The following is a 27,476-nucleotide window of genomic DNA, read 5'->3' as shown; positions in this document are numbered from 1 at the left end:
AGCTGATCTAAATTTCACAGACTAACTGGAACTGGCTGGCTCCTGGATGCTACACTTGATTGTGTCCCCAGATACCTTGATTACATTTTACAGTTACTTTTTTGTGTTTTTGGGAAGAATCTGTGAAGAGGGAAATATGGTTGCTAAAGTTGCTGAATTTTTTTATTTTTTTTGTAAGGTGCGTGTTCTGGTGATGTATTACTTGCTTCCTACCTAGCAAGTCACTGAGCTTTCATATACAGTATCTCACAAAAGTGAGTACGCCCCTCACATTTTTGTAAATATTTTATTATATCTTTTCATGTGACAACACTGAAGAAATTACACTTTGCTACAGTGTAAAGTAGTGAGTGTACAGCTTGTATAACACTGTACATTTGCTGTTCCCTCAAAATAACTCAACACACAATTCAGCTACTTTGTAAAATGTGCTGGATCAGTAGTGGTTAAGTCCAGCAAGGTCCATTCCATCTCTTTAATTTACAGTTTGCTTTTTTTTTTTCTGAGTGTCAGAACTATAACTATTGCTATGCTTCTGATGCTGGACCCTCTGGTCTCAGGTTCTAAGGCTGCAGAATTGCATGCAGCCTCTGTGTCCACCCCTCCTCTCCTCCTGCCCATGGGTGGAGGGGAAAAAACTGCTTGATTTCCCATTGAAAACAGTTAGTGAAAAGTCAGGGAATCCCGCAGCACTATTGTATTCTGACAGCTGGGAGCATTCCTGACTGGCAGAACACACTGAACCTTCTAAATGCAAAACTTCCCTAGTTTGGGTGACCCTGATCGAAAATTAGCACCAGGGATGTTACCTGGATCGCTGTACTGCTGCTCAGAACTGCTGTGTTATAGCATAGCAGCATAGATGTTGTCTAGAAATAGAGCCAACTTCTCTAGTTATTGGCCATTGTTCTTGCAAAAATCATCTAGGGCTTGGTGAGCAGCATGTGATGAGTTATGCCAAAAAGTCTTATACTAACCCAATCAAGTGCAGTGATCTATAACCAATCATAGGCATTGGACATACCAGGTATGGCTTAAAAAAAAAAAAAATAATAATAAAAAAAAAAACATTGACAAAGTAGCTTGGATGTAGCTATTGCTTTCTGAAAAAAAAAAAAAAAAAAAAAATGATTGTGTAACAGGCTGATTGTATGTATGGAATGATGCTGACTGTCATTTCAGGTGAAGGTCTACTTTAACTATCCAGCATTTTAATTACAGATAAGTGTACATCTAGTCAGACTTCATTTGAATTCTACATTAGGATATGCCAGTCACACATCTAAATTCTTTAGCTGAGAAATAAAAGGTACACTACACATGTCTGTTTTCAGGCACCTGCCATGCAGGAAGTGATGCTGGACTTCTAGTATGGCAGAAATGTTTTATTCTATTTATTTATTTCCATTGGATGTGCTGTAAACCTGTTTTATTATGCAACAAATTACAGCACTTACGGCACATCAGGGCATGGTGCATGTGAATAACATCATTAGTCATTATTTAGATGTTTTATTCAGTGATTCATTTAAAGTGATAAAAACTTAAATGGGCAGTATTTGTTTTCTCATATAATTATATAGATAATTACATTTGCCCATTTCTAGCAAACTTTTTTTCTTTTTTTTTGGCCTCTTTTCCTTACAGTAAAAGAATAGGTAGTGTAAGATATAGTACTACTTTGTGTCCAGCCATCTCATTGGATAATGCCTCTTGGTTGACAGTACAGATTTCTTGGTTCAGGGCTACTCAGCTGACACGCAGAAGCTGATTTGGTAAAACCGGAGCAGACTTGGAGCAGTTTCCCCATATCAATAGGATTCCTTACTGCTTTTGAAAGAGTCTTCTACTATGCTCCTTCCCTTCTTTATTTATTTATGTGTAAATCATTCATTGTATTGTGTGCTTTTTATTTTTGATATATATATATTTGTCTGTTATTAGACACTGTGTGGCAAAAAATGTTTTTCAAAGAAATTTGAGAGCTTTTATTAATTTTTTTTTTTTTTTTTAACTTCACACTCAATCACAATAAGGATTTTTTTTATAAAGTAAATGCTGTAAACTACTACTACATTTAGTAGTGAGAAATTAACATCCTGCACTCTCACCTCAGATCAGCCCCAATTCCTGCAACTCCACACCTCAGATCACTGTACCACCTGCTCATCTGCCCCACCACTGTACTACCCTGCACATCTGCCCCACCTCTGTAACCCCCTGCACATCTCTTCCCCACCGCTGTACCCTCCTGCTCCACCCTCTTCTCCTCTATGATATACGGTATGTGATATGCAGAGTGGTGAAAGGAGGCAGAGATAAGACACATCTACCTGTCCTGGCACACTCATCCTGCTGATCCACCTCTGGCATCCAGCCAACGTTGTATGTGATTCCATATACAAGCATATGGAATAGATGCGCAATGATGAGCTCAGGGCAGGGGCATTTTCTGAAAACAGTGGGCCTGTGTGCAGGATCATAAGTTGGGCCCTCGCAGCTGAGAAAAATTGCAGCGCTCTGCGCTGCAGCAAAAGTTGGGTATGATTTTCATTGCGCTGAATACTGGCTCTGGCTTAAAGGGACACATAGTGCCGGGGTTCAGTAGTAAGTGACACAAATGTTCAGGAAAAATTTCAACAAAGTTCCCAGAAGCTCAACAGTAATTCCACAAACTGTCACCTGATTGGGGTTTTCTCAATCACAGTGAAATCCCTTCTTTCTGAGATTGGTACTGGCAACCAAGCAAGTCATTTTCCACCAGATGGTGGGCGGGGCTAGCAGGACTGTGATTGGTTTTAGCAGTGGTCAATGACAGTCATCATCCTCTCAGCAGCACTGCACCCAATCTCTTCCCCATCACAAAAGCTGACATTCGCAGCTACAGCAAAGTTAGAGAACCAAACAATGTTTCCCTTCTTTTACAACGTGTGGGGGTGCAGTGCCTCCCCCTCAGTGTATGTGGGGAATTCTGAAATTGGAATGCATTCGTGTCTCACTGACACTTCCCTGCACTGCTCTGCTGATGGGGATAGTCAAGTGCCAGCAAAAGAGGCTTTGTGTGCCACTGGTGGCACCAGTACCGGGGGTTGCCTATCCCTGGATTAGACAATTTGAGATTGAGATAAAAAGCTAAAGTAAACGTTAATAATTCACACTGTGTGCTGTTAAGAAGATAACATATGTAGTCAGTGGTTTCCTGGGAATTCCTACACTCCCTCCTTTTTATTTTTTTTTTTTTTTTTTTTTAAACAACATATTTTTATTGAATTTCCAATTTTTAACAAAGATACAGAAAAACAACAAGGTACAGTAAATGAGGAAAGGTAGTCACAAGCTACATTACTCAGTATGGCATGTGGCATATAACGAATGGACCGCCTATACTTCTATTCAATGGCATGGTTGTACAGTCCTGGCTTTAGAGAGCCATGGGTTTTGTAAAAAAAAAAAAATATAGAAAAACGACAATACATAATTTTAGACAATACACCACTACCTATGCACATTTAAAGCTGGATTCAAGTCCTGCGTTACACCACTAGCCTAATTATTAATCATTCATGTGACTTATGTTAAGGTGAAAGGGGAGAAAGAGGAGAAGTGGGAAAGGTAGATGAAGACTCGTAGAATCGTGTATACAGACATAAGACAGGAGGAAATTTACAGAATAGGTAGAGAGAGAGAGAGAGAGAGTAGGAGAATGAAGGACGCCCGCCTGACCCCATGCTCCTGATCAGCACATTGGGGGGCCTCCATCTTATCCCCACTCCCTTCTTTAATGACCTATAACAATTTAGTATATTTATACACAGGGGTGCTGTGGGTAGCATCTAGAAAGATTTGTTAATATTGTAGGGCAGTGTAGGTCACTCTGATTCACTATTAAAGAGCTGCTAGCCCCACTCTAGACCCCTTGGGAAACGTGCTGTAATGCATGAATGCCCACTACAGCACTGGTACCCTCCATCGCAGGATTGTTTGAATTGTGATGTGGGTGCCACGTGTCCCCAGTCTTGTTGCTCATGACATGGAAATCCGAGTGCAGCAGGGGTTGAGCTTCTCCAAGTAAATTTTTGTAGATGCCCAAAATTCTGCAGGCAGAGTGGAGAATGGATAACATAGGTGTAAATATATATGTGTGTGTGTGTGTGTGTGTATATATGTATATATAATAATTTTAAGCTAGCGGGTGCGGAAATTTTTCTGGCATCAGTGCGAGTAAACATTGCCACATTTGGTATTAGTGGGAGGAATAGTGCCCCATCAATGGCATTATTGGGAGGTATAGTGTCCCATTGTTGGGGCTTTTTTTGTCAGTGTGAGAAATGGTGCACCGTTGTTGGTGTCAGTTGGCAGAATAGTGTTTAGTATCAGTGGCAGGAATAGTGCCCCAAGGGCTAGATAAAGGACAAGCAAAGGGCCACAGTTTGGAGACCACTGGTCTAGGACAGTCTCTCACTGGCTGACAAAGTTTAGCTATGCACATGTGGGGTAGTAACAGTGACAGATTACATTCTGTTGTCATTTAGTGTTGGGGTAGCCATAAATAACCCACCCAACGAGTGTTGGCCTAGTACAGTGATGGCGAACCTTGGCACCCCAGATGTTTTGAAACTACATTTCCCATGATGCTCCTGCACTCTGCAGTGTAGTTGAGCATCATGGGAAATGTAGTTCCAAAACATCTGGGGTGCCAAGGGTCGCCATCACTGGCCTAGTATATTGCTTGGTTTAGGCTTGGGCTTGGTTCACACCTATGCAAATTAAATGCAGATTTCCCTGCATCCAATTTGCATAGCAGGAGAATGTGACTGGCTCCCTATGGAGCCGGTTCACATATCTCCGCTGCAGCTGCGGAGCGCAATGCACAGAAATGCTGTGCATCTTTGGCTCAATTTCAGGGCCGAATTCAGGCATAGAATGGGCCCTGAACCAGGGAACAGGAACGCACAGCGCCCCTGTGCAATGTTCAGCGGGTTACAGCGTGGATCCGGCCTAAGGGTTGCCTACTTTATGGGACAACAATGAATACTTGCATTCTTGCATTCTTGTTTTCCTGTGCAACTCCTTTGAAAACTCTTGGGAACCCATTCCTCCTTCCCTTTTTTTTTCAGTGAGATGAGAGGAGAAAGGTGTTAAATGTTCATATAACAGTTCTGTTAGGCACATTTATTCTGGAACAACAGGTTCTTGTACTACAAAGATTGGTCTCGCCATGTGTTTTTTCTTGGGGACACCAGCCCATGAAAGACCACAACAAATCAATTCAGGATCAGTTTGCCAGTCCATAATCTTCATTTGTCCTGTCACCCTATTGGTCAAAATAGAGCCATTTACTTTTGTTTATTGGTGTGCTGTAAAGACATCTGACCTGGGAGCTCAGTGAGACATCAGAATTGTCATAAAGGACTAAATGTTTTAAATGATACAATTTTAGATTTTATTAGATTAATTAGGGATATTCCAATTCTTTGGGACCTCCTCTGTCTCTTTTTTTTTATTTATTTTTTGATTCCTGAACAATCTATAGATTATGAGAAAAAGTATAAATGTAATATATAACAAAGAAAACTATCAAATGGACCACAGGAAAAAGTTGCATAAAGGACTGCTATGTTGTTGACAACAGTTGAATGTGGCAGGGTGTTGTTCAGCAAGGTTGCTGCGATTATTTTTTTAAGATCATGACTCAGCCTAGTGTCACTTGTGTGCTATGAAACAGAGATGCTTTAGTCTTCACTCATGTTATCACGTTTACATGCATAGATAACTGATGCTTCAAGTCATCTAGAGGAAATAATTCATTAAACTGAAATTCGACAAAATACCAATGTGGATGCTAATAAACAGTGATGAGTCAGGAGGATAGAAGTGAAAAAAAGGAAATTCTTGTTTAAATTTTGTATTCTGGTGGTGTGTGTGTGTGTGTGTGTGTGTTTGGTAATTTTTTATAGTTGGCATCTACTTGGTTTTGCTGTTTTACCAGCCTACGAGTCTCATAATATATATGGAAAGCTCTTTGTAAATTGATGGCGCTATGTAAGTACCTGAAATAAACAAACAAAATAAAAATTTTCAGGAATTCGTTTTTGTCAGATCGGCAATATTTTCTTGGTAGCCCCTTGGACTATATAGTTGGTTGTAGATTTAACATATTAAAAATCTGGGAGTTAGGCTGGCCATACACTATACAATTTTATTGCTCAACGGTCCTTTCGATTTACCAAACCCTATATAAGCTAGGGTCAAAACTTAAACCCTTTTCAATTTGTGTGCTATCAGGCAGGCCCTTACACTACAGAGGAAACTGTATAGTGTATGGTCAGCCTAATGCCCTGTAAACATGATCCGAAAATCAAATTGATCGTACGATAATCAGATCGTTCGAGAGCCGATCAGGACAATTTATCTGATATTATTCTATCGAACATGCACGGAAATTTTTTATTCATACAATGCCAGATTTTAATCAGTACAGCTGTCGTTGAGAAATGCATTACAACACATTACATCACTTCTGAATTTTTATCCTGTCGTACGAGAATTTTCGTAACTTTAGTAAATTCATCAGATTCGACGCGAGATTAGCATGCAAAAAAATGGACAATGGAAAAAAAAAATAAAAAAAAAAATCCTGATTCTCATTTTGGCCAGAATCGTGCAGCTCTATTGGACATGCATGACATTTTAGTCATAAAAACCCAAGTATAGGTTAAGGCTAGTAAATAACACCACATTGGCACGATGAAGGCCCAACACTCTGTTCAGTGAAATGATCCTTTTTTATATTCTGCTCAAACCTAGCAATTATCCTCCTTTTTTTTTTTTTTTTATTGCCATTTTAGTTGCTTTCAATCCATTTTAAAGGATCAGATGCACAATACAAATGTATGCTTCAGGTGGATTTTTTAGCGTATAGAGCAATTGATCAATTCAGAAACCATCAGTTTGATTTCTATTTACTTTTTTCAATAAACTGTTAATATTGAAAATTGATCAAAGGAAATGAATGTTTGTATTGTACTCAATGATCATCTCAGATACAATGGGGTAGATGTACTAGAACTGGTGCACTCAGAATCGGGTGCAGCTGTGCGTGATAGCCAATCAGCTTCTAACTTCAGCTTGTTCCATTAAGCTTTGACAAAAAATCTGGAAGCTGATTGGTTTCTATGCAGAGTTGCCCCAGATGTTGCACCCTCCAGTTTTAGTAAATGACTACTAAAATCCTCAGACTGTTTATTTAAAGCAGGATGTTGCAGGAAAATGATATGGCCCTGTGATGGTATGGTCTGCTAGAAAATGATTATTTCTGACAATCTCCTTACAAGACAGGTCAACTAATCGCGCTGCTTTAGCATGATTTCAAAACCATATATCGGTACGATTTGCACTGCTGATTTAATTGCGACTTCATGTAACGGAAGTCTTTGCAAGTCGCAATGAAATAGGTAATAAGTAATGCAGGAACCTTTTTTCATAATTGCTGCGACACAAGTCACAGTGATATGAACAGTTCCATTGTTGGCAATAGGGTGCGACTGAAACTATCAAATCGCATGATAAATCTCGCAGGTGTAGGCTGGGGCTTAAATAGACAACAAAGATGTTGCTATATTCTTCCATTTAGCAGCTGTTGCATATACCTTGTCTTAGTGGCCCCCACCTGCTGCCGGTGAACAACCTTGGCCACACCCACTGGGTGATTGTCAGCAGAGCGCACAGATGGCTGGATAATTGTCCCTGAAGATAACACCGCAGTGCAGTGAGTTAATAGTTAATGGCTTATCGGAGACATTTGGTCCCATAATAAAAGGTGCAAATTTGAGTTCATTGAACAAAAAAACCCCTGTGTAATATTGTTATGGAAGTCACAGCTGTAATCTGACTTTTATATACACTCATTTGTTAAACTATAGCACAGTATGCGGAGTTGTGGTTGCCAAACAAGCACCTGGAGCGGGTTTTGCAATCCTGAATAAAATCTTCCATTCCTGGATTTTTATTTCTCATTGTCCAGATCACTCCTAATCCAGCATTTCTATGCCTTGATAAAGAGGGGCCCTTTGGAACCCTCAATGTATTGGCTTTTTTTATTGCCAATAAATAAAATATATAAAAAAAATAAATAAAAAATCTAAACTAGGGATGTTCAACCTTTTTTTTTACCTTCCTGGGCCACATTGAAAGAAAAGAAGTTGTCACATATAATACACTAACAATAAGGATAGCTGAAGAGCAGTTCCTCCTGCTGCTCTCAGTGAGTAGGTGCGGCCACTGGGCCCATTCACTATAATGACAAGTCAGGAGGAACTGCCACTACACTTCGCACTGGCCCTAATTGCCAATGTGAACGTAGCCTATGCATGTGCTGTGGGGAGTTTTGGGCAGGGGGAGGGGTTTAGGAGGCACCTTCCTAGATCCAATCAAAAAAATCTCAAAACGCCTGCACTTGAGATGTATTGCAATATAAAAAGAAACTAAATAAAAAGCAGCTAGCACAGTTTTCTGGTAAAAAAACAATATAGAATAAATGCAGCGTGTATTGAACATGAATAAAGTCTATATCATTGGGAGATGGAAAGTTCATAGATATGGATCCAGATAAATCCATACGACACGTGCTGATGAAAATCCCCCCACCAATACCACTGACCCTTACCCCAAATGCTGGTCTACTTAGAGGAGCTCTACCTGGGGAGCCCCCCCCCCCAGTGAATTTGCATAGGGCAGCCGGGATCCTCCTCTTCTCGGGTCCCTCTGTGTTGCTCCTGGCCCCTTTCTCATGTCGAGGGAAACAGCAATGCAGCATGTACTTACCTGGTGCCCTTGCATTCCTTGCTGCGAGTGCTTTTGCAAACATGGCAGCCCCAGGATCCCTCTAGGTGCATTTGCCCGGCATGTCTTTGTAGGCTGTTGTGCATGCACAGCATGCCCAACATCTCCAGACGGGTCTGGGCTGCATGCTAATCTCTCTGGGCAGTGGTCATAAACCCTGTCCTCAGGGCCCACTAACAGGCCAGGTTTTATGTATCCCCTTGGAGAGATGCAAACTAGAATACTGCAATCACTGAGCAGCAAATTATATCCCCTGTGATGTATTTCAGTTATCTTGCAAACCTGGCCTGTTCGTGGGCCCTGAGGACAGGGTTGATGACCACTGCTCTAGGGCAGCATGCGGCCTGCGGACTGGACACCCCTAATTTTAGCAATCTATTTGACACTTTTCTCCTTTTTATACCTTTTGGTCACATTGTTACATTGTTATTTGTTATTGTTATTGTTACATATGTTACTTTACATACTAAAGAGATGGCTAGAATAAGCCACCATACTAGACAACATAAACTGGCCATAGCTGTATTGCAATTCAGCTGGTTTAGCAGGGGCTGGCAAAATGTTAAATTCATGTATGGTCATTCCTGCTTGACACAAGTTGATCTAACAACTGACTTCTGTCAAATGGGAACGTTGGAATACTTTTGTCAATCAGAGACTGCAGCACGGATCAGAGTAATCTGACAGCAGAGGAGTCCCTCTGTTGGAATACAATTGCACAGCGGGGAGGATTCCTCCATCCACCTCGCTTGTGTGGGTGAAGGAATTTGTGCATCTATGGCCAACCGTCCCCAACTTGGATATCTAACAGTATCGGGGTCTTGAGTGCTCCACACCCTGTGCTCTTCATTAACGTTATAGCTGTAATCTGTAATAAACAATATCATGTTATGGAGGAGCCCTCTATAGTGGGTATTTGTCTCAATTAAGAGCGCCTTGTTCCTTCGCCAGCAGCATGAACTACTTCTGAGAAGTTTTCTTGACACCAAAAGAAAAATGGTGACAGCGATGGGACCTCCAGCTGATTGACAGCCTCAGATCTGTTTATAAGCACTTTGTCCCCTCCACTCCACTCAAATCTGCTCTCAAAGTTCTTCTCACTGAGCTCTGCAGTGTTGACTTCAGATTCCCCCCCCCCTTTTTTCTGATTTCCCAGACAAGCTTTATAAATCCTGGAATTTGAACAGATGTAGAGAAGAGAACACTGCAGGGTAAACACGTACAACTTTATGTAGGATGATTTGTTTAATCTCTGTGTACCACCAGAGGTTTGTCACTCCACTGGGTTTATGTAAGGGTTTACAACCACTTTAATTTTTAATGGAGTTCAGACATTCTTCACCTTCCACAAAGCTATGTGGGCGTCTCCATGACCTACTGAAATGTTTGGGTTTGCCTGTACAGACAGTGAAGGAGTTTTTAGAAGCAGAACAGTGTAGCTTATGTTACTTGATCTTTCTAGACGTTGTTACTTTATAGAGTAGTCTGGTAACAGGTTCACTGAGGTTGTCACTGCGACTCTCCTACAGATTGTTTGTATGCAGTAGACATTTCCATTGGCCCTATTTACGTCTGGAGGCGTGTTCTAGGCTTCAGCCAATATACACTGAGTGTTTGTGTATCACACCCTCATACTGAAATGACATTTAGTTTCATCTCCTTTGGATATTGGCAGTGTTGGTATTTAAACAAAGCCTCAAAATATGTATCGCCAAGCTGTTTTGTTGCGCGCGTAAGTTGCGTCATTTTAAATGGCTATCAACAAAGAATGTTTGCGCAAAATGTCACAGTGTGTTTTCACCCAGAGTAGCCAGCAGTATGAAATCAAGGCAAAGAATACATTATAAAAGTGTTATCTCTCTTTTACTGTTCGCACAGAGTTTATGTACACCCTCATTGCACCTGTGTCCTGGTGCTACCTTGCAGCTTGATAGACAGAACTGCAAGCTTATTGTGTTTCCAAAGAGCGGGGTTTGTATGAGGACAGGCTGAAGGATTTAGGTCAGCTGTGTTCACATCAAACATCAGAGCAGACACAACAAATGCTTGACTAGGGCCGATCCTATTTATTAAAGTCTTAGCCTTGCAGATTTACCACCAGACACTCCTTTATTGCAGCACGTTGAAGACCACCAACGTATGTGCTGGTTATTTCTTGGCCTTAGGTTAGTCATAAACTTTGTAAATTGAATAATCAAATACACAAATATGATTTATATTCAAAATATATTATATAGAATATATATTCCAAATATTTGTTTTATATTCAAACTATACACATTTATTAATATTAAAAAAAAATACTTTTGGGTATGTCATAAGGTTTCCATTTTCTTTAAATGTAGAAACATGCAAACATTCAAATTTTGCCTTCAGTTGGCCCTAGACCAGTGATGGCGAACCTTGTCACCCCAGATGTTTTGGAACTACATTTCCCATGATGCTCAGCTACACTGCAGAGTGCATGAGGATCATGGGAAATGTAGTTCCAAAACATCTGGGGTGCCAAGGTTCGCCATCACTGCCCTAGACTGGCAGATATTTTTCTCTATTAGCCCTAGACTGGCAGATTATTTTCTGAGAGACAGAATACATGCATGTTGCTTGTCAGAACCTGCCATTTCTAAAGAAGCTAGCCTGTTGGGCTGAATTGGCATTATACGCACTTTTTAGAAGAAGATTGAAGGATTATCCAGGTTGCATGGATCAACAACAAGTAAAAAAAAAAATCTCCATAAACTAAAACCAGCACTTCAATCACTACAAACAGTTGTTACCACCTCTTAGTCAATTTATGGCTATCCATAAAAAAAAAAATTTAAATTGAGTATAATGCCGCGTACACACAACCGGACTTTTCGACGGACTAGGTCTGACCGTCTTCCCGATGAACTTTCGGCAGAGTTCCGACAGACTTTCTGAATGAACGGACTTGGCCACACGTAATCACACCAAAGTCCGACGGATTCGAACTTGATGACGTACGACTGGACTAGAATAAGGAAGTTCATAGCCCGTAGCCAATAGCTACCCTAGAGTCGGTTTTTGTTCGTCGGACTAGCATACACACGAGCAGATTTCTCGATAGGAACTGGGTCCAGCGAAAAAATTTGAAACATGTTCTATTTCTAAAGTCCGTCAGATTTTTGGACAGCAATGGTCTGATGGAGCCCACACACGATCAAATTGTCCGACGGATTCGTTCCGTCTGACCTTTTCTGTCAAAGTCCGGGCGTGTGTAGGTGGCATTAGAGTTTTGATCCCTGACTTTTTTTTTATGCACTTTGTGTCCCATTAAGGAGATTTCCTTTCATTTTTGTCCCATATTCAAAAAGGGAAATCCCTTGTTGTCACTAAAACCAGTGTCCCTGAAAAATTTCCCCTCTATTCCTGTTCTAATGACAACCCAATTTTCAAGATTTTCTTTTACTTTGAATTCTAGCAATCTGACTTTTATGGAATGTGGTGATTACTTGCTAGCTAGTTTCTCAAGCAGTGTGTAATCTAAATCTTAGGTTATCACTGCAAGGAGGCGAAGTTCCTTTTTCATACAACACTCTTCTAGAGTTCAGAAGTAAGTTCTTCATCTATCCAATCGGCCAGGGCTGGGTCCCTTGCACAGACCATATAGGCCATAGGCTTGGTCAGCTTCAAGCTGTTGATAAGTTACAATTTACACTCCTGTGATGATAGTGGACTGCCACTTCTCTTCTGTCCTCCAGCCCCTGTTATCCTACCATGACATCACAAATAGTCATAATGATCCATCCACAGTGGATAGACTCAGAGGTGGAAGAAACAGCCTGTAGCCTACATATAATTGTATTTAATATTGGCTGCTTAGCTCAGCCTTTAGGATCTACCGTTTCTGTTTTGGAACTTCTGGGCTATCTGTGAGGGGATTGTTCAAGGTATTAACAAAAAGAGGCACAAAATGATATGTTTCTGCACTTTTGCTGCTACTTTTTGATTCTTGCTCCACCTGTCCTCCAATCACTAGTCATGAGGCAAAGCCTTAACTCCACCAGAATGGTTGCCACCACACAGACTGTGTAGAACAAGGCATGGTAAGCCAGTGATGGAGAAATGATCAGCTACTGTATAGAAACCCAAAGATGATACTGGTGACTAGTCCTTTGCACTCTGCATGCCTTTTCTGGACGCTGCTTCCATGTCCTTTTCACTTGTCCTCTTTTGAATCACCAATCCCTCATTTGTTTAAAGTCTTCAAGTAAAAGGTTTAGAGAATGATTGATTAGACGCAAGGGAAAGAACAGCCACAACATTATGACATTGCCAAATATTTGTCAAACTTTAATGGCCAAAATCTAAAAAGTTTTTTTTGTATGAAAATTGATCATCTGTACCAGTGATTCTCAACCAGGGTTCCTCCAGAGGTTGCTAAGGGCTCCTTCAGCATTGGGCCATTTCTGCCTCTCGGATAAGTTCCCAGTGACACCATTGATCTTTTTAGCTATCTGTAAGGAGGTAATTCTTCCCAATGACCACAAGTGTAAGGACCATTCTTACCACTGACCATCACACTAATGTATCATGAGTTGTAGATTTCTAATTTTTAGCAGGGGTTCCCTGAGACCGGAGAACTATTTCAAGGGTTCCTCTGTGTTGAAAAGGTTGAGAAAGGCTGATCTGTACATTCAATGTCTACACAGAGACTGTTAGAATTTGTTCAAGAAAACATTTCTATCCTTCGAATTTTCTCCTCCTGTGCAGTCACAAATGAATGCCCTTCTAATGATTACAAAAAGAAACATTCTTAAAAAAAGAACACAATATTCTACTAGCGCATGGCCAGCTTTAGTAATTTAGTGTTCTTTCTTTGGGATTGGCAAGCATTAGCTACATCCCAGTCTGGCAGTGCCTTACACTAGGCTACAGTCATTGGATGTGAGCAGGACATGTCATATATACGTATGATGCTGTCACTTCTATAATTCATTTGGTAAAGAATAGTACTCTAATGAGGTTATTAGGATTTGAGAAAATCCCAATTAAAGTGTTGTTCGCTTGATGTACTGTACTGTAGCGTGTGTGTGTGTGTGTGTGTGTGTGTGTGTGTGTGTGTGTGTGTGTGTGTGTTGCTGTCCCCATTAAAAAAAAATCATGCATTTGTACGAAGCCTTGTTGGAATAGGACCAATGCCTTTATGCCATGTTTGGGCCCTATATCTGCCTTAAACCTTTAGAACATATTATTTCTTTTTTCTAAAGAAGCACAGTCTGCAGAGCCAGCACTACATGCTTTGTTGTATTTCAGATAAGTGGCTCTATATTTTATTGTAAGCCTCTTAACATTTCCTCTTTTTTTTGTCTTCTGTTATGGTAAATGAATACATCCTGATTCCTGCCATACAAATTAATGGTACCTGGTTAACTGACATATGAACATAATAGCCTCCATTCACATTTATAGAGAGCACAATGGGTGCTGCAGTGAAGCACCTTCTCCTTAGATGTGTGTGTGTGTGTGTGTGTGTGTATAGGCATGCGCTATAGGCTGTTGTTGTTCAAATAATGGCTTTCTAATCCCTGTAATGCTTAAAGCAAGTTTCATATTTCTGCCCAATCCATGTATACATTTGTACTGCTTGGACCAAGCAGAAGTAGGTACACCCCAAACGCTTGTCCTGAAAACGTAACTGTTAGGACTCATTCACATTTGTGGCTCCCCACTGAATGACGATCCATGGTGGAGCCATTTGACACACAGCTCTGGGGTGATTGGCCACTTCACTGACTGTTTTATTTCTTGAAAAACTGTAGGACCACACCTCAACCATGTGCATGCGGTTGCAGCACAGCCACATTGACTGAATGTCGCACTGGTACTGCCCACTGATGGCAACCTGTAGTGTAATTTTTGCTGCGCCTGCAACATAACCATGGCTGTGAGAACTATTCTCCAGCCACCTGTGTAAATGAGAATTTAGTGGCATTATTGTGGACACTCCCCAACATTATTTTATTTTTATGCTTTGTAATTGGCCCCCAGGGGGCTTATGCCGTAATGTGCTAGTATTCACCACATATTAGCACATTATAGCAGACTTACCTGACAAACTAAGCCCTCAAGAGCTGCAGTATCAAAGCTCCGGCTGGTCCCAGCTGCTTCCATCTTCACCCTGTCTTCTTTTCAGATTCATTCTGTTCAACCGATTTGAATAGCTGTGTTGTGATGACGTCACTCGTGCGCAAAAGCAAGAGCAGCGCCGCATGCAAGGTTCAATGTACAATACTGCTGACAGGCAAAGAGAAGCATCTGTCAGCAGTTTTTAAAATTTTGAGTTGTATTCCAAAGCAGCATGGTTTATGCCAATAAAATATTATCTTTGCCAGTATTTTCAGGGACTCTTTCTTAATTTGACATGCTAAAACCTTTTACCTTTATTGTATTAACGTAAGAATATCTGTCTATTGAACTGTATGATAGATGATACCAGATTGTGGTCCAGGATGGTGAGACCCTGTCACAATTATTTCATTGATCAAATGGTCATCCCTTATTCACACAATGTCATTGTGTGTCATGGAGTAGCCTGAATAACTGTATTGTCACTCCCCTGGAGCTAATAAAGCCCAGCAGATGCCCTGCTGGATGTAGGTACCGTAATATGAGGTCACAGGTGGCACTGACAGGACTCTAATCACCTCAGTCTCCTGTCTGTGCTAAGCCTGGTTAATTGGCTTAATTCTGCTTACTGAGAGGAGGCTAAATGGTTTGTGTGTAAATATACCCTATCTCAATGGAACTGGATTATCCTTAAATACTTAATATATTAACACGTGTTCCGCTGCACAATGCAGTAAGTAGTTTGTGCTCAAAGGTTTGTGATAACCATAGTGTATCAAAAGCTGTTTTTTTATTTGTAAATGGAGTAGGGAAGGGTTAGAACCTCTGTTAAGCCCTTTCACACTGACGTGTCCGTGTACAGGCTCCGCTTTTCTCAGCGGGGGATCGCTCCATCGATCCCCCGCTGAGCAGGCAGATGACAGGTCTGTCTCTGCACACTGTGCAGGGACCGGCCTGTCAGAGCGCCGCTCTCCTCTATGGGGGATCAGATGAAGACGGACCGTAGAGTCCATTTACATCTGATCCAATCTGCAGATGGATGGAAAAGTAGGGTTTTCCTCCGTCATCAGAAACGGAGCATAGCGTTCATCCGCTGACATCTGCTATCCTATAGGGATACATGTATGTCTGTTTTTTTTTTTTCATCTGAAAACGGATGGATAAAAAACAGACACATGGTCCGTCCGTGTGAAAGGGGCCTGAGGTGTTTTTTGCCCTCTGTGTCCCTGCTGGCAAGATTTGCCATTTGTGGCCCTTGCCACCAGGACTGAAAGTAGGAGAAAATCCAAAATTTTAAGTTATTGAAAGAGAAATGAATGGAAAATCTTCCAGTGGGGACAATTGTCGAAAAAGAAGGGATTTCACTAAGATTTGAAACCATTTGTTCTTGCTTCCTGTTGTGTGTAAAGTACAGCAAGGAAGGGAAGTCCCAAAAGAGGCACCAATAGCAAAACAATTTTGATGGCAGTTTTAAAGTTCAGCACTGGGCAAAAATAAACTGAACATTTTGCATTAATTACTTTTTTTCATCAGTGGTGTCTTCAAAAACCTCTTCCTAACCCATCCATTGTTCTATTGTCTCATGCTCACAATTACCTCTGTAAACATTTTCTGGCCTGGGGACTTGGGCTTTTCCCCACTCATGATCTCTTTGGAGCCCTGTCCCCTCACTGCCCCCATGCCTCTGAAACTGATGTAAGAGGACCCTGCTGTTGGAAACCACCACCCATAGGAAGAAGGACCCTGCTCGATATAAACAAAGGAGCGAATAACTTGGGACATGGACATCACGTGACCCTTTGGTCTTTAACCATCCCTTTCAGAAAGGGAAGAAGGAAAGGAACGTGTGTGTGTTTTTTTTTTTTTTTTTTTTTTTTTTTTTTTTTCTCCTTTTTGGATAGAATTGAATTTATCTACTGAGAGAGGCAATCCAATGTTTGGTCTTAATCTAATCACTTCACAACCTTTTTTATTTACATATAAGAGAACGTATCGGGAACGCGTGTATGTCATTGCAGTGCAGGAAAATGTGCGATCATCTGAAAACCTCAAATCAATTGCCCTGACAGTATTTTAATTAGGTGACCTGATGAAAATGTGAAGGTTGAGCATCAATTTATAAGGCAATCCATACAAAAAACAAGAACGTTTCTACAAAGTGAGAAAAGGGACCAGGCTTTACATCAAAACAAGCCATAAGTGGTTGTAGGTATCTGTCTGAACCAGCCCGCCAATGTACAATCCTGGCAATTGGGTCCCAAATGCTCATTGACTGTAAAGCTCAGAATTTTTCAATAATAAACTGGTGGGAGAGGTCTTCCCGAGGGCTGAGATCTGTACATGGAGGATAAAGGTTTGACCAAGATGGTATTTAAAAAAAAAAAAACAGATGGGGGGGGTGTATGGAATCCAGGAGGATTAGCAAGTGTTTAACAAGACCTTTGGGGATGGGAAGGAGAGAACCACTGAGGGGTATAATCAGATATTGGCATGGGGGATTAGATTGGTGAAAGGAGTGGGTAAGGTATCGGCATTGAAGAAAAGGGGCGGGGGGGTGCAGATAGAGGGGTATCACGTCTGTACAACCAATAAGCTCTTGCCTTCTTCTGAAAAGACAAACTAGAACCAATAGACCCATGTTTTGTTCACCTGTAGCTTTTTTTGTACTGCATTTTATTATAGCACACTGCAATGCGTTGTGTATGTTTGTCGCCGTTCACTTTAAATATCCCCACAACACCCCTGTGCAACAACAGCCTGCATTGACAACAAAAATAAATAAATGAAGGAATAATTTTTCTTTTCTGCGTTGGGGCCTATTCAGAATAATTAGGCAGTGGTAATGCTATGTGCCGCAATATACAAATAAACTTAATTACTAAACTAAATTAATTAACTAAATTACTTTGCTGCACCATTATATAGTGTGGAGGGACTTTCAGAAAGCAATAATGATCTGCAAAGCTCAATATCCTATACCAGACAATTCAATTTTGACTTACTGAAGTTCAGTCAGGAAAAAAGATAAATTCTGATTTGTTGCTCAGTATTACCTTTTCCACTCTGTCTAATTTGGGTAAAATTCTATGCAGAATAGTCTTTTCTGATGCTCAAGCCCTTTCATCACAATGTTTTTTAGTCAGACAAATCAGGCAAAATAGGCATCTCTGTTTTTTTTTTTGTCATTTCATTTTCAGCAAAAATGCCCTTGGCAGGTACGTGTGTCCGTCTGTTTTCAGCACATTGACAGGGAAATGAGATGGAGAAATCTGACAGACCACACTTGTCCTAATAACGCCCCACTCCTTTGTTCCTATTTAAATGGAAGAAAAGCTGGCCTGCGTGTTCCTTGCATAAGCAGATGGCCTGCAGTGGCCCTCTTATCTGCACAAGGCAGCTGGCTGCAGATCAGCTGGAGAGAGTAGGAGGAGACCTCGTCTCCCCTGTTACCAGGCAGAATAGTAAAGGGCGCCTGTATGAATGTGCCCTTGGCCTGTTGTCACCGCAGACCTCTTTGTTAATATTCAAAATGGGAATAGTCACTATTTATCCTGATTATCTCCTTTTTAAAAACATCAGATAGTTTTAATATATATTTAGTTGCATTTGCATCTATTGACATGACTGCAATTCACACACTAACGTGATTAAGGATACAGTATATTCTATTTAAAGTAGAACTCTAGTTTTAATAAAAAAAAAACACAGAATGGATCTTCAATGAATAGCTGATGAAATAACAATATGTAGCCAGTTACCAATTTACCTGTTGCTGTGCAATGGAAAAGCAGGTAATAATAATTCCAGTAGCTGACATTACGTACTTTGTATCTGTGTCCTGTTCTTTAAAACTCGGTAACAAAGCCGTGAGGACCCTCAATTGCATCATAGGATCTGGTGGTGTATGCTTTCCTTGTCCAGGGCAAGTAACTGAATATTACGCTTTAATACAGAAAAGGCCTGTAGATGGTTGAGATGTCTTTTTACATAGGGTTTAGTAGGGCTTGATTTCTGTTAGCCGTAAAAGCACTTTAAGCCCACGTTCACATTGGGTCCATTTGTCAAATTGCCGGCCTAATTGGAGCCTGTTGCGGGCAATGGTATTGTCTGAATCCGTGTGATTCTGACTTTGTGGTGCCGCACCGATTCACAAAAGTAATTTCTGCACTACTTTTGGCAACTTCGGGGGAGATTTCAATAGACATCTGCATAACCCCGCACAGATGTCTGTCAAATCAGACTGAAATGCCGGTTTGAAATTGTGCCCTAAAACAAGCTCTCAATCACCTCTATAGCTGTAGGCATTGTGGCGAAATTGATTTTCAGTTCATAAAATTTCCATGAGAGCAGGCACTTGGCAGGCCTGCCAACTGATTAAGGCTGTGTGGTGTGAATTGGATATGGATTTCTGCACATCCAGTTCGCACTAGTGTGACAGGTGGTCCTTTTTTTTTTTTTTTGCGTGCTAGTCGTTTATCGAAAATGGAGAGGTTACTAAAGTGACAAATTCTCATACAATAGAATAAAAAATCGGAGGTGATGTCACGTGTGTATTTTCTATTGTATTTTCGGACAACACCTGTACTGATTAAACGAGAATCCTACAATCTGGTATCGTATGAGAAATTTTTGTGTTTGATCCGATCAAATAATATCGGATGAACTGTCATGATCAGCTCTGTACTAAAGAGCTGATTATCGTACGATCGATTTTGAAAGCTGTATATTTCATTTGATTTTCGGATCATGTGTATGGGCCTTGTTAGTGAGAGTCACCCTTTTTATTTTTCTTGTTTACCTTTTTATCATTGAAAGTGAAAGTAACAGAAAACCCCAAATTTTGGGTTGTCCCCAGAAAAGTAACGAAAGGGAAATCTTCCAACCGTTCTGGTGAACTAGGGGTCCCCAGGGAATTATCTTGATTTGCAGGGATTTCCTCTCCCTTCCTGTTTTGGTTATGGAACAGGAAGTGAAGGTAAATCTCCACAATGGACACACAAATGACGAGGGGAAAAAAAAAAAAAATCTGACAGGGAATATGACCCTTCCTTGCTCTATCCAAAATGCCTATAGTTCTACTTTGTAAATACTTGAATATTCATAATCTGGGCAGAGGTATACTTTAAATAATGTGTATTTTACTTCTAGTAAACTTTTTTTAATTCCTAGTATACACCTTAATGATGTACATAAACTGAAAAGGGAAGTAAAATTAAAGAATTTAGGGACACTGACAAGATATATATTAATTTGGAATGTACATGTAGAGTTTGTAGAACAGGAAAATTAGCGAGAAGTAACTGCCTGGAAAAAATATAAGTGCTCTATTCTGTATAGTGGAGTACACCCAGCAAAAGAATTTAGGCGGTGTTGTCTTTGTATGTGTTGATATTCCTGTCTGTACTCTTAGTAAGATTTAAAAGTTCTGCCCAGGTTTTCAGTTGTCAAATCATAGTACAGGTTAATGACAGTCACATTCCTCCTGCATTACACTGCAGGAAGATGAATGTTGCTCATAACAACCAATGGGACTTTTTTTTAATTATTATATATACTGTGTATTATTATACTGTATTTTTGGCTTTGACAGTGGGCAATTTTACAACAATGGGCCATTGGACAACTGAATGTTGGGACTGACCAGAGGGAAATTGAGTGCTGCTAAGGCTAGTTATAGGTTGTGGCAGTTGTCCTTTGTACTATTGGGAATTTAGTAAAGCCTGGTACACACGAGCGGAGTATAGACCCGTTTCAACAGAAACTGGCTGATGTTTGGCCCGTTCAGTGGGAAGCCGGTCCAACAGAAGCCAATGGCTGTGAGCGCTGACCGGTTTCACAATACACTGGGCTAAAAAAAACAAAAACTTGCAGTGTGTACCTGGCATGAAGCTCTGATGCTGCGTACACACAACCGGACTTTCAGGCAGACTAGGTCCAACGGTCTTCCCGGCAGACTTTCGGCGGAGTTCCGACGGACTTTCTGAATGAACAGACTTGGAGACACACAATCACACCAAAGTCTGACGGATTCGAAAATGATGACTTACAACTGAACTAGAATAAGGAATTTAATAGCCAGTAGCCAATAGCTGCCCTAGTGTCGGACACCGTTGCGTTTTTAGTGTCCCCCTCCCCCAATCCCCCAGCTAGCTTCAATTGTGATGCTTAGTTTCGCAACCATCCAATTAATCACACTCGACAGGCGGATGATACCTCTAAGCAAATGGAGGAGCGCTACAAACACCCCGCAATCGCTTCAAATCCATGTGGTTGCAGTGAATTTGTTTAGCAAAAAAGGGGTAAAACGGGAGGTGTCACATTGCTTGACCCTCTTTTCAGAGGGGTGGCGGGTTAGGAGCATGTCTGAATGTAGCCTAAATGGAAGCAGAGATGGCGTCGATGATATTACCCAAATATGGCAATGCCCATAGTGTGTCACTGGGTGGGCAAAGCTGGATGGGGAACTGAATGACTAGTTCCCCATCAGGTCCGCCCCACTTTTGATTGACAGCACACAGCAGAGGGTAGGCATTAGGCCCAACCTACCAAACTATGAAAATTCCTCTGCCAGTATGGACATTAGAATCTCAGTACTGGGCATCGATCGATCGATTCATGTTCCTGATAGGCACATGAATCCTGCAAAAAACGCCAACAATTTTGGTGTGGCCCCCTACTACAGGGTGTCTACTTTATCTTTCATGAATTCCCCCACTGTTCAATAACGAGTGAAGGCAAACAATTGTCGTAATTCACCGTTATTTCACTGCTTCAATATCCTAAAGTAAATGCAGATATGCCGATAATCCTGCGGCCACATTACCTTGTTGTCTTGCTTTAAATTGAAGTGTTTCACGTTTTGGAAAATTTGCAGCGCTGTATGTTCTTTATGAATGTCTGTCTGGATGCTAAAAACACTTAAAAAGCTGTCCCGTATTTAACTGTTAGTTATCTGATCTTGTGTTCCGTTAATGACAGGTGTAAATTTGCACTCCTTGTTTTGCATCTGATTTGCACTGAGCCTCTTAATAATACAAGTCTTTGTGTGATCTTCTAAATGTAAGAAGAAAAGTTCTTTGTGTGGTTGTGTACAAGGAGCAGGTGCAGTCTTCTTATCCATTGAGTGACACTGACACATTGCCAGTATTTACTGCCATTCAATGCCCTTTATTTATTTGTCTTTTTTTTGTATTTCTTTTCAGGAATTGGCCAGTTCAGTTTATCTGGTCATGGAGGTGAGTTTTTTATTTTTTATTTTTTTCCATTGGCAACTCGCTCATAAACATACTTATGGTTTAAACAACATCCAATTACAAAAAGAAGCTTATTTTTGCAGCATATACAGTAGTTAGTGTTGTTGTGGATTGGCATGAAGAGCTGTGGACAGATTGTGGAGTGTTTATATTTCTGCAGTAGTAGTAGAGGAATGGCTTGGCTCAGTTCTGCTTGCTGTTCCCTTTTCATAACTGTTGGTAGCGGTTTTAGTAAAATACTATCAATTACTTGCTTGCCCCACCACATGCACTGCCGATCTTCACTCCAGTAAATCTCCTTCATCTGAATCTTCTGGGATCATCTAAATTCTCCCTTGCTCTCTGTTGCTCCTTCCATAATCTGCTACATCACTACAATACACTATAGAGTGGATACAAATAAATGGCACTGGAGGAAAAAAAAACATATCGGGCACAGAAATGTCAATGTTTTGAGAGTTGAATTGAGGGCAATAGAGGTACCGCCTCTAAGACTGGTCTTATGTAAAAAAAAAAAAAAAATGTCATATACAGACGGAGTTGCAGTGACCGTGTCACTACAGAAAAGTCAGTCAGGCGATGCATACCTGTAAAAGAGTGGGCATATTTAAGTTTTGCTCTTCCACCACCCTCTCTGCCACATTTAGATTTATTTTTTGGGGGAGGGGGGCTGGTACCTAGTGTTGATAGGCACCCGCTCCTACTTCTGATCGATTGGCTTGCCTAGGCCATCATAGCAGAATTTCTCCACCCCCCCTCAATTTTTCCTTGGTCAGCAGATGCATCCAATTTAGTTGCATCCACCGATCGGTGTATTCTGACAAGGGTGATTGCTGCTATTGGAATACGATGTCCCGAAAAAGGGGGATTCTTCCATCCACCTCATTTGAGTGGCTGAAGGAACCTCACAGGTGTTTTTTTTTGTTTTAGCCAGCTTTACCATTCAGAAAAAGTTGCTCCCTTAAGTTCACAGGCAAACCAACACGTCCAGGAGTATAGGAATTATGATAAAACCCATATAATACAGCGCTTATTCCTAAATACAAATACTAAAAAAATATTTGAAAGTGAAAAAAAATTATATGCGACAAAAATTGGTGAATAAATATGATAAATACAGTAGAAACAGCTGCAACTTAAAGTGAGATACCCACAATTACAAATATCAATTTTTCCGAAAAAGCTGCGCTATAATGAATCAAAACAATGTGTGAAACAAATAAAAAGAAAAAATGTTTAAAACGTGAAGTCCAAAATACAGACAAATAAAATCTATATATAAATATCCAAATATTAGTCCATTTCCCAGTCAACAGAATTTCTGCTTATCATCTCCACCGTGTTTTATCACACCGCACCAATGGAAAGAAGTGTCATCAAAGTTGCAGAGAAAGGCTTTCCACCACCAACAATACTGACGCATACCAGCTATACTGATCCCATCTCAGAGATCAGATATCGCCATAAATAAATCGCTCCCTCTGAACATGGACTGCATGGAGGATGTATCTCTTTAAACGCTTTGTTCAAGTGGATGGTATGTTCCTACGGCCACACCGCTCATTGCCCAGCACATGCATAAACAAGAGGAATCGCCATAGTGTGATACAGTCAAAAAATTTTAATGAGATAAAAAAAAGCTGCACTTACATCAAAATGTAAAAAAGGAATCGTTTTTCAATTAAAAGTTTTGCCGGCCGGCTTCATACAACGCTGCCCGTCGCTTCCGGGTTCAGCATAGATCGCGGTGACGTCAGCACGCCGCTCCTCCCTACGACGTTTCGTTAGAGATAATGTCTTCCAGGGGCACGGAATTATGGTTATCCCCACAACTCACTGGTTGCACCTGCTGATCTCCATATCACTTCTTCCTCCAGTAGGGAGTCCTCCCCCTTTTTTTTTTTTTTTTTTTTTTTTTTTTTTTTTTCCTTCTCTATTAGTGCTGGCTGGTCAGCCTAGGACTGGTGGGTCAAGCTTCATTCATTAAACTTATAAACTACAAAGTGGAAATTCTGTTTTAGTGTTGTTTAAAAGCAAGGTATAAACCAGTAGCGCAATTTAATATCTATCCCTTAGCAAGCTGTAAAAATATGTATGATATATCATTTGTATAGGCTTTTTAACTTCTTCTTTTCTACTTTTTAGTATTGCAACGGCGGAGACCTGGCTGATTACCTCCACAGTAAGTATTTTTTACTTTTTTTTTTTTTTTTTTTTTGTGTGACTGTTTTTAATAACCCTTCTAAAGACCACCTCGGAGACATAAAGCGCATAAAGAAAGCAGGGTTGTGAAGAAAGGAAAGTAAATGAATTGAAAGAGCAAACCATCTTATTTATTACAGACTTGCTCCAGCATGTTGTGTAGAAATAATTAAAGATCACAAAGTGAATAACATGCCCACCACAAGCTTAGATTCTGTAATGATATACTTTGGCATTTTGCGGGTGGGATAGTTGACATTTTTTTTTCCTACAGAAAAAGAGGTTTTATTACGGTTGTGTGTGTGTGTGTGTGGGGGGGGGGGGTTTATGTGACTGTGAAAGCTGCCTTGTGTGTTTCATGCTTGGCTTGTGTATTGTGTTAGAATAAAATAAGACATGTCCTAGTAATTCATTATGGAAATTTGTGTCTAGTTTGACAAAACGTTTCCAAGACAAAATGCATGTTTTGCTCACGTCCGTAGTACCCCAGATAACGGATACATGAGTGCCTATGATCACTGTCATAGAGCTGTAGTAGTGGAAATACTGTTAATTCAGATGTCAAATATTGGAGTATAGCCTTCTATATGTTGTGTGCTAGCAAAATAGATAAAAATAACCCAGAATAGGACATTTTTAATTGTGCAAATGGTTTAAAGTTTGTTCACAGGATGTGGACTGCACAAGTTGCTCTTGGAAATTAACTAATTTAAGGAGGCTTATTGTGAGGATCCATAGTCCTTTAAATGATAACTAAACACTAAAAAAAATTTTGTAAAATATTGCAGCTTACCGGTGCTCAACTGTGGTGGCTGCATTATTTTTTTAGTTATTTTTTAAGCAATGGACAGCAAGTATATAAAATAGCTGTTGGTCTTGTTAGAAATGCAGCGCTCTTTTCATGCGGGCCAAATCTGGTTTTCTCAGCAGAGGATCTGTCTATCAATCCCCTGCTAAGCTGAGCAGAAAAGGAAGATGGCAGGTCCGTGTCCACACTGCTTAGGCAGAGCCGACATGGACACAGCCTGCTCTGCTCTATGGGCAGTCAGATGTTAACAGTCTGCCTCCGCCCTCTTATTCAATCACTGCCCAGGAGATCACCAATCACTTCAAAAATAAGAATTATACAATTCATGGGGAGATCTCCAACGCGCAGAAACCTACCCCACTCAACACCCCATGTCCACAGATACAATCATTACTTCCCTCTTTCAACCCTGTTAGTATTAATGAGGTTGCTAAACTTTTATCTAACACTCATCTAACCACCTGCCCCCTGGATCCTGCTCCCTTGCAAATGCTACGCTTACCCTCTGACTCGATTCTACACTCTCTAACTCACATTTTCAACCTCTCCCTCTCTTGTGGCATCTTCCAAAACTCTCTAAAACATGCGCTAGTCACCCCCATACTTAAAAAGCCCTCACTGGACTCCATCAATCTGAACAACCTATGTCCCATCTCCTTATTCGCCTTCTCCTCCAAACTTCTTGAGACTGGTCTACAACCGACTGAATGACCATCTGACCATGAACAAACTTCTTGATCCCCTTCAGTCCGTATTTCGCCCTCAACTGCTCTTCTTAAACTCTCAAATTACCTACTAACGGCTAAAACCAGCGGACACTATTCTGTACTACTTCTCCTGGATATCTCTGCTGTCTTTGACACATTGGACCGCCCCTTCCTCCTCAGTAAACGTCACTCCTTTGGTCTCTGTGACTGTACTCTTTGCTGGTTCTCATCCTACCTATCCCATGGCTCCTTCAGTGTAACTTACAACTCTACTTCCTTTCTCCATTGGGGTCCCCCCAGGTTCTGTTCTCAGACCTCCTCCTTATCTCAATCTACACCACTTCCCTGGGTCAGTTGATTGCCTCCCATGGCTTTTAATATAATCTCTATGCTGATGACACCCAAATCTATCTCTCCACCCCCCAGCTCTCTCCATCGGTCTCTTCACACATCACCAACTTACTAGCAGACATATTAGCCTGGATGTCACATCACTTCATCAAACTCAAGCTATCCAAAACAAGCTCATGATATTTCCTCCCCCAGGTGCCACTTCCCCTGATTTTCTCCGTCAATATCAACGGCTCGACTATCAATTTGTCACCCCACGCCAAAGTCCTAGGTGTAATCCTGGACTCTGAACTAACCAGGGCCCTCCTGATTCTTACTGTATTAAAGTGTATTGTATTTAGGCCTGAAACAACTAATCGATTAATCGACAACTAATCCATTTAATTTCATAATCGATTACTATTTTCATAATCGATTAATCAGCCAGTAACATAATGGGGTTAAAAAAAAACTAAAATGAGCCCTTTATAGTACAACAATCACTACTGTAAATATTACTTTCACTGTTCTACAGTAAAAAAAAAAAATGAACCCCTTCCAGTAGTGATTATCTGCTTTTTTTTTTTTTTTGTACAAAGGGCTAATTTTAGTCTTTTTAACCCCATTACGTTACAAAACATCTTAGGCCTGGTTCACATCTATATGTTTATTGGTGATTTTTGCAGAAACGCACTACAGTTCATTTACATGGTTTCCTATGGGACACGTTCATATCTGAGCTGTTTTCAGCCGCTGCATATTTGGAAAGGGTCAGGTGCTTTTAATGCAAAATGGTGCTTTTTTTTTTAATTTATTTTTTTTGGTTCAATATACTTCAATGGAGAAGCTGCAGAAAAGAATGTAATGCATTTTGCAGCAATTTGTGTTTTTTAATCTGCCCAAAAGAAATGCAAAAAACGCAAATTGCGGTAAAATCACATGTGCAAAAATCAAAACGCACAGCAAAAAGCACTGTATAAACAGTTCAAAAGTAAAAACTGCATAGGTGTGTACCAAGCCTTATGCTGGCCTCACAGATCAATTTTGCCGAATGAAAGAATTTTGTTTGAAATTTTCACTTCATTTCTAAACAAAAACCACATACACTGTCAGAAAACTTCTTGGTCAAAGGAATTTTCAATTTCCAAATTTTCCCGTCACTGTAGTTGAAAATGAACGTCAATTTGACCCACTATATATATATATATATATAATATCATTTTTTTTTTTTAAGGTTATTAACCG

The 27,476-nt window shown here is 40.5% G+C and overlaps 1 protein-coding gene across 4 annotated transcripts in view; it reads left to right on the top strand.

The window, feature by feature from the left end:
- ULK1 (unc-51 like autophagy activating kinase 1) overlaps window positions 1-27,476 on the top strand; it is a 123,050-nt gene that overhangs the window by 7,243 nt on the left and 88,331 nt on the right. For all 4 annotated transcript variants that reach the window (XM_077461768.1, XM_077461767.1, XM_077461771.1 and 1 more), the window contains exons 4-5: window positions 22,134-22,166; window positions 24,330-24,366. In XM_077461768.1, the coding sequence (XP_077317894.1) occupies window positions 22,134-22,166; window positions 24,330-24,366 (70 nt within the window). The remainder of the gene's footprint in view (window positions 1-22,133; window positions 22,167-24,329; window positions 24,367-27,476) is intronic.

This window comes from Lithobates pipiens, unplaced genomic scaffold (genome assembly GCF_037356315.1).
Source record: "Lithobates pipiens isolate NorthernLeopardFrog02 unplaced genomic scaffold, aLitPip1_a1.2 Scaffold_3, whole genome shotgun sequence".
Classification (NCBI taxonomy): Eukaryota; Metazoa; Chordata; class Amphibia; order Anura; family Ranidae; genus Lithobates; species Lithobates pipiens.
The sequence above is the reverse complement of the archived record's forward strand: the minus strand, read 5'-3'. Positions and strand labels throughout refer to the sequence as shown.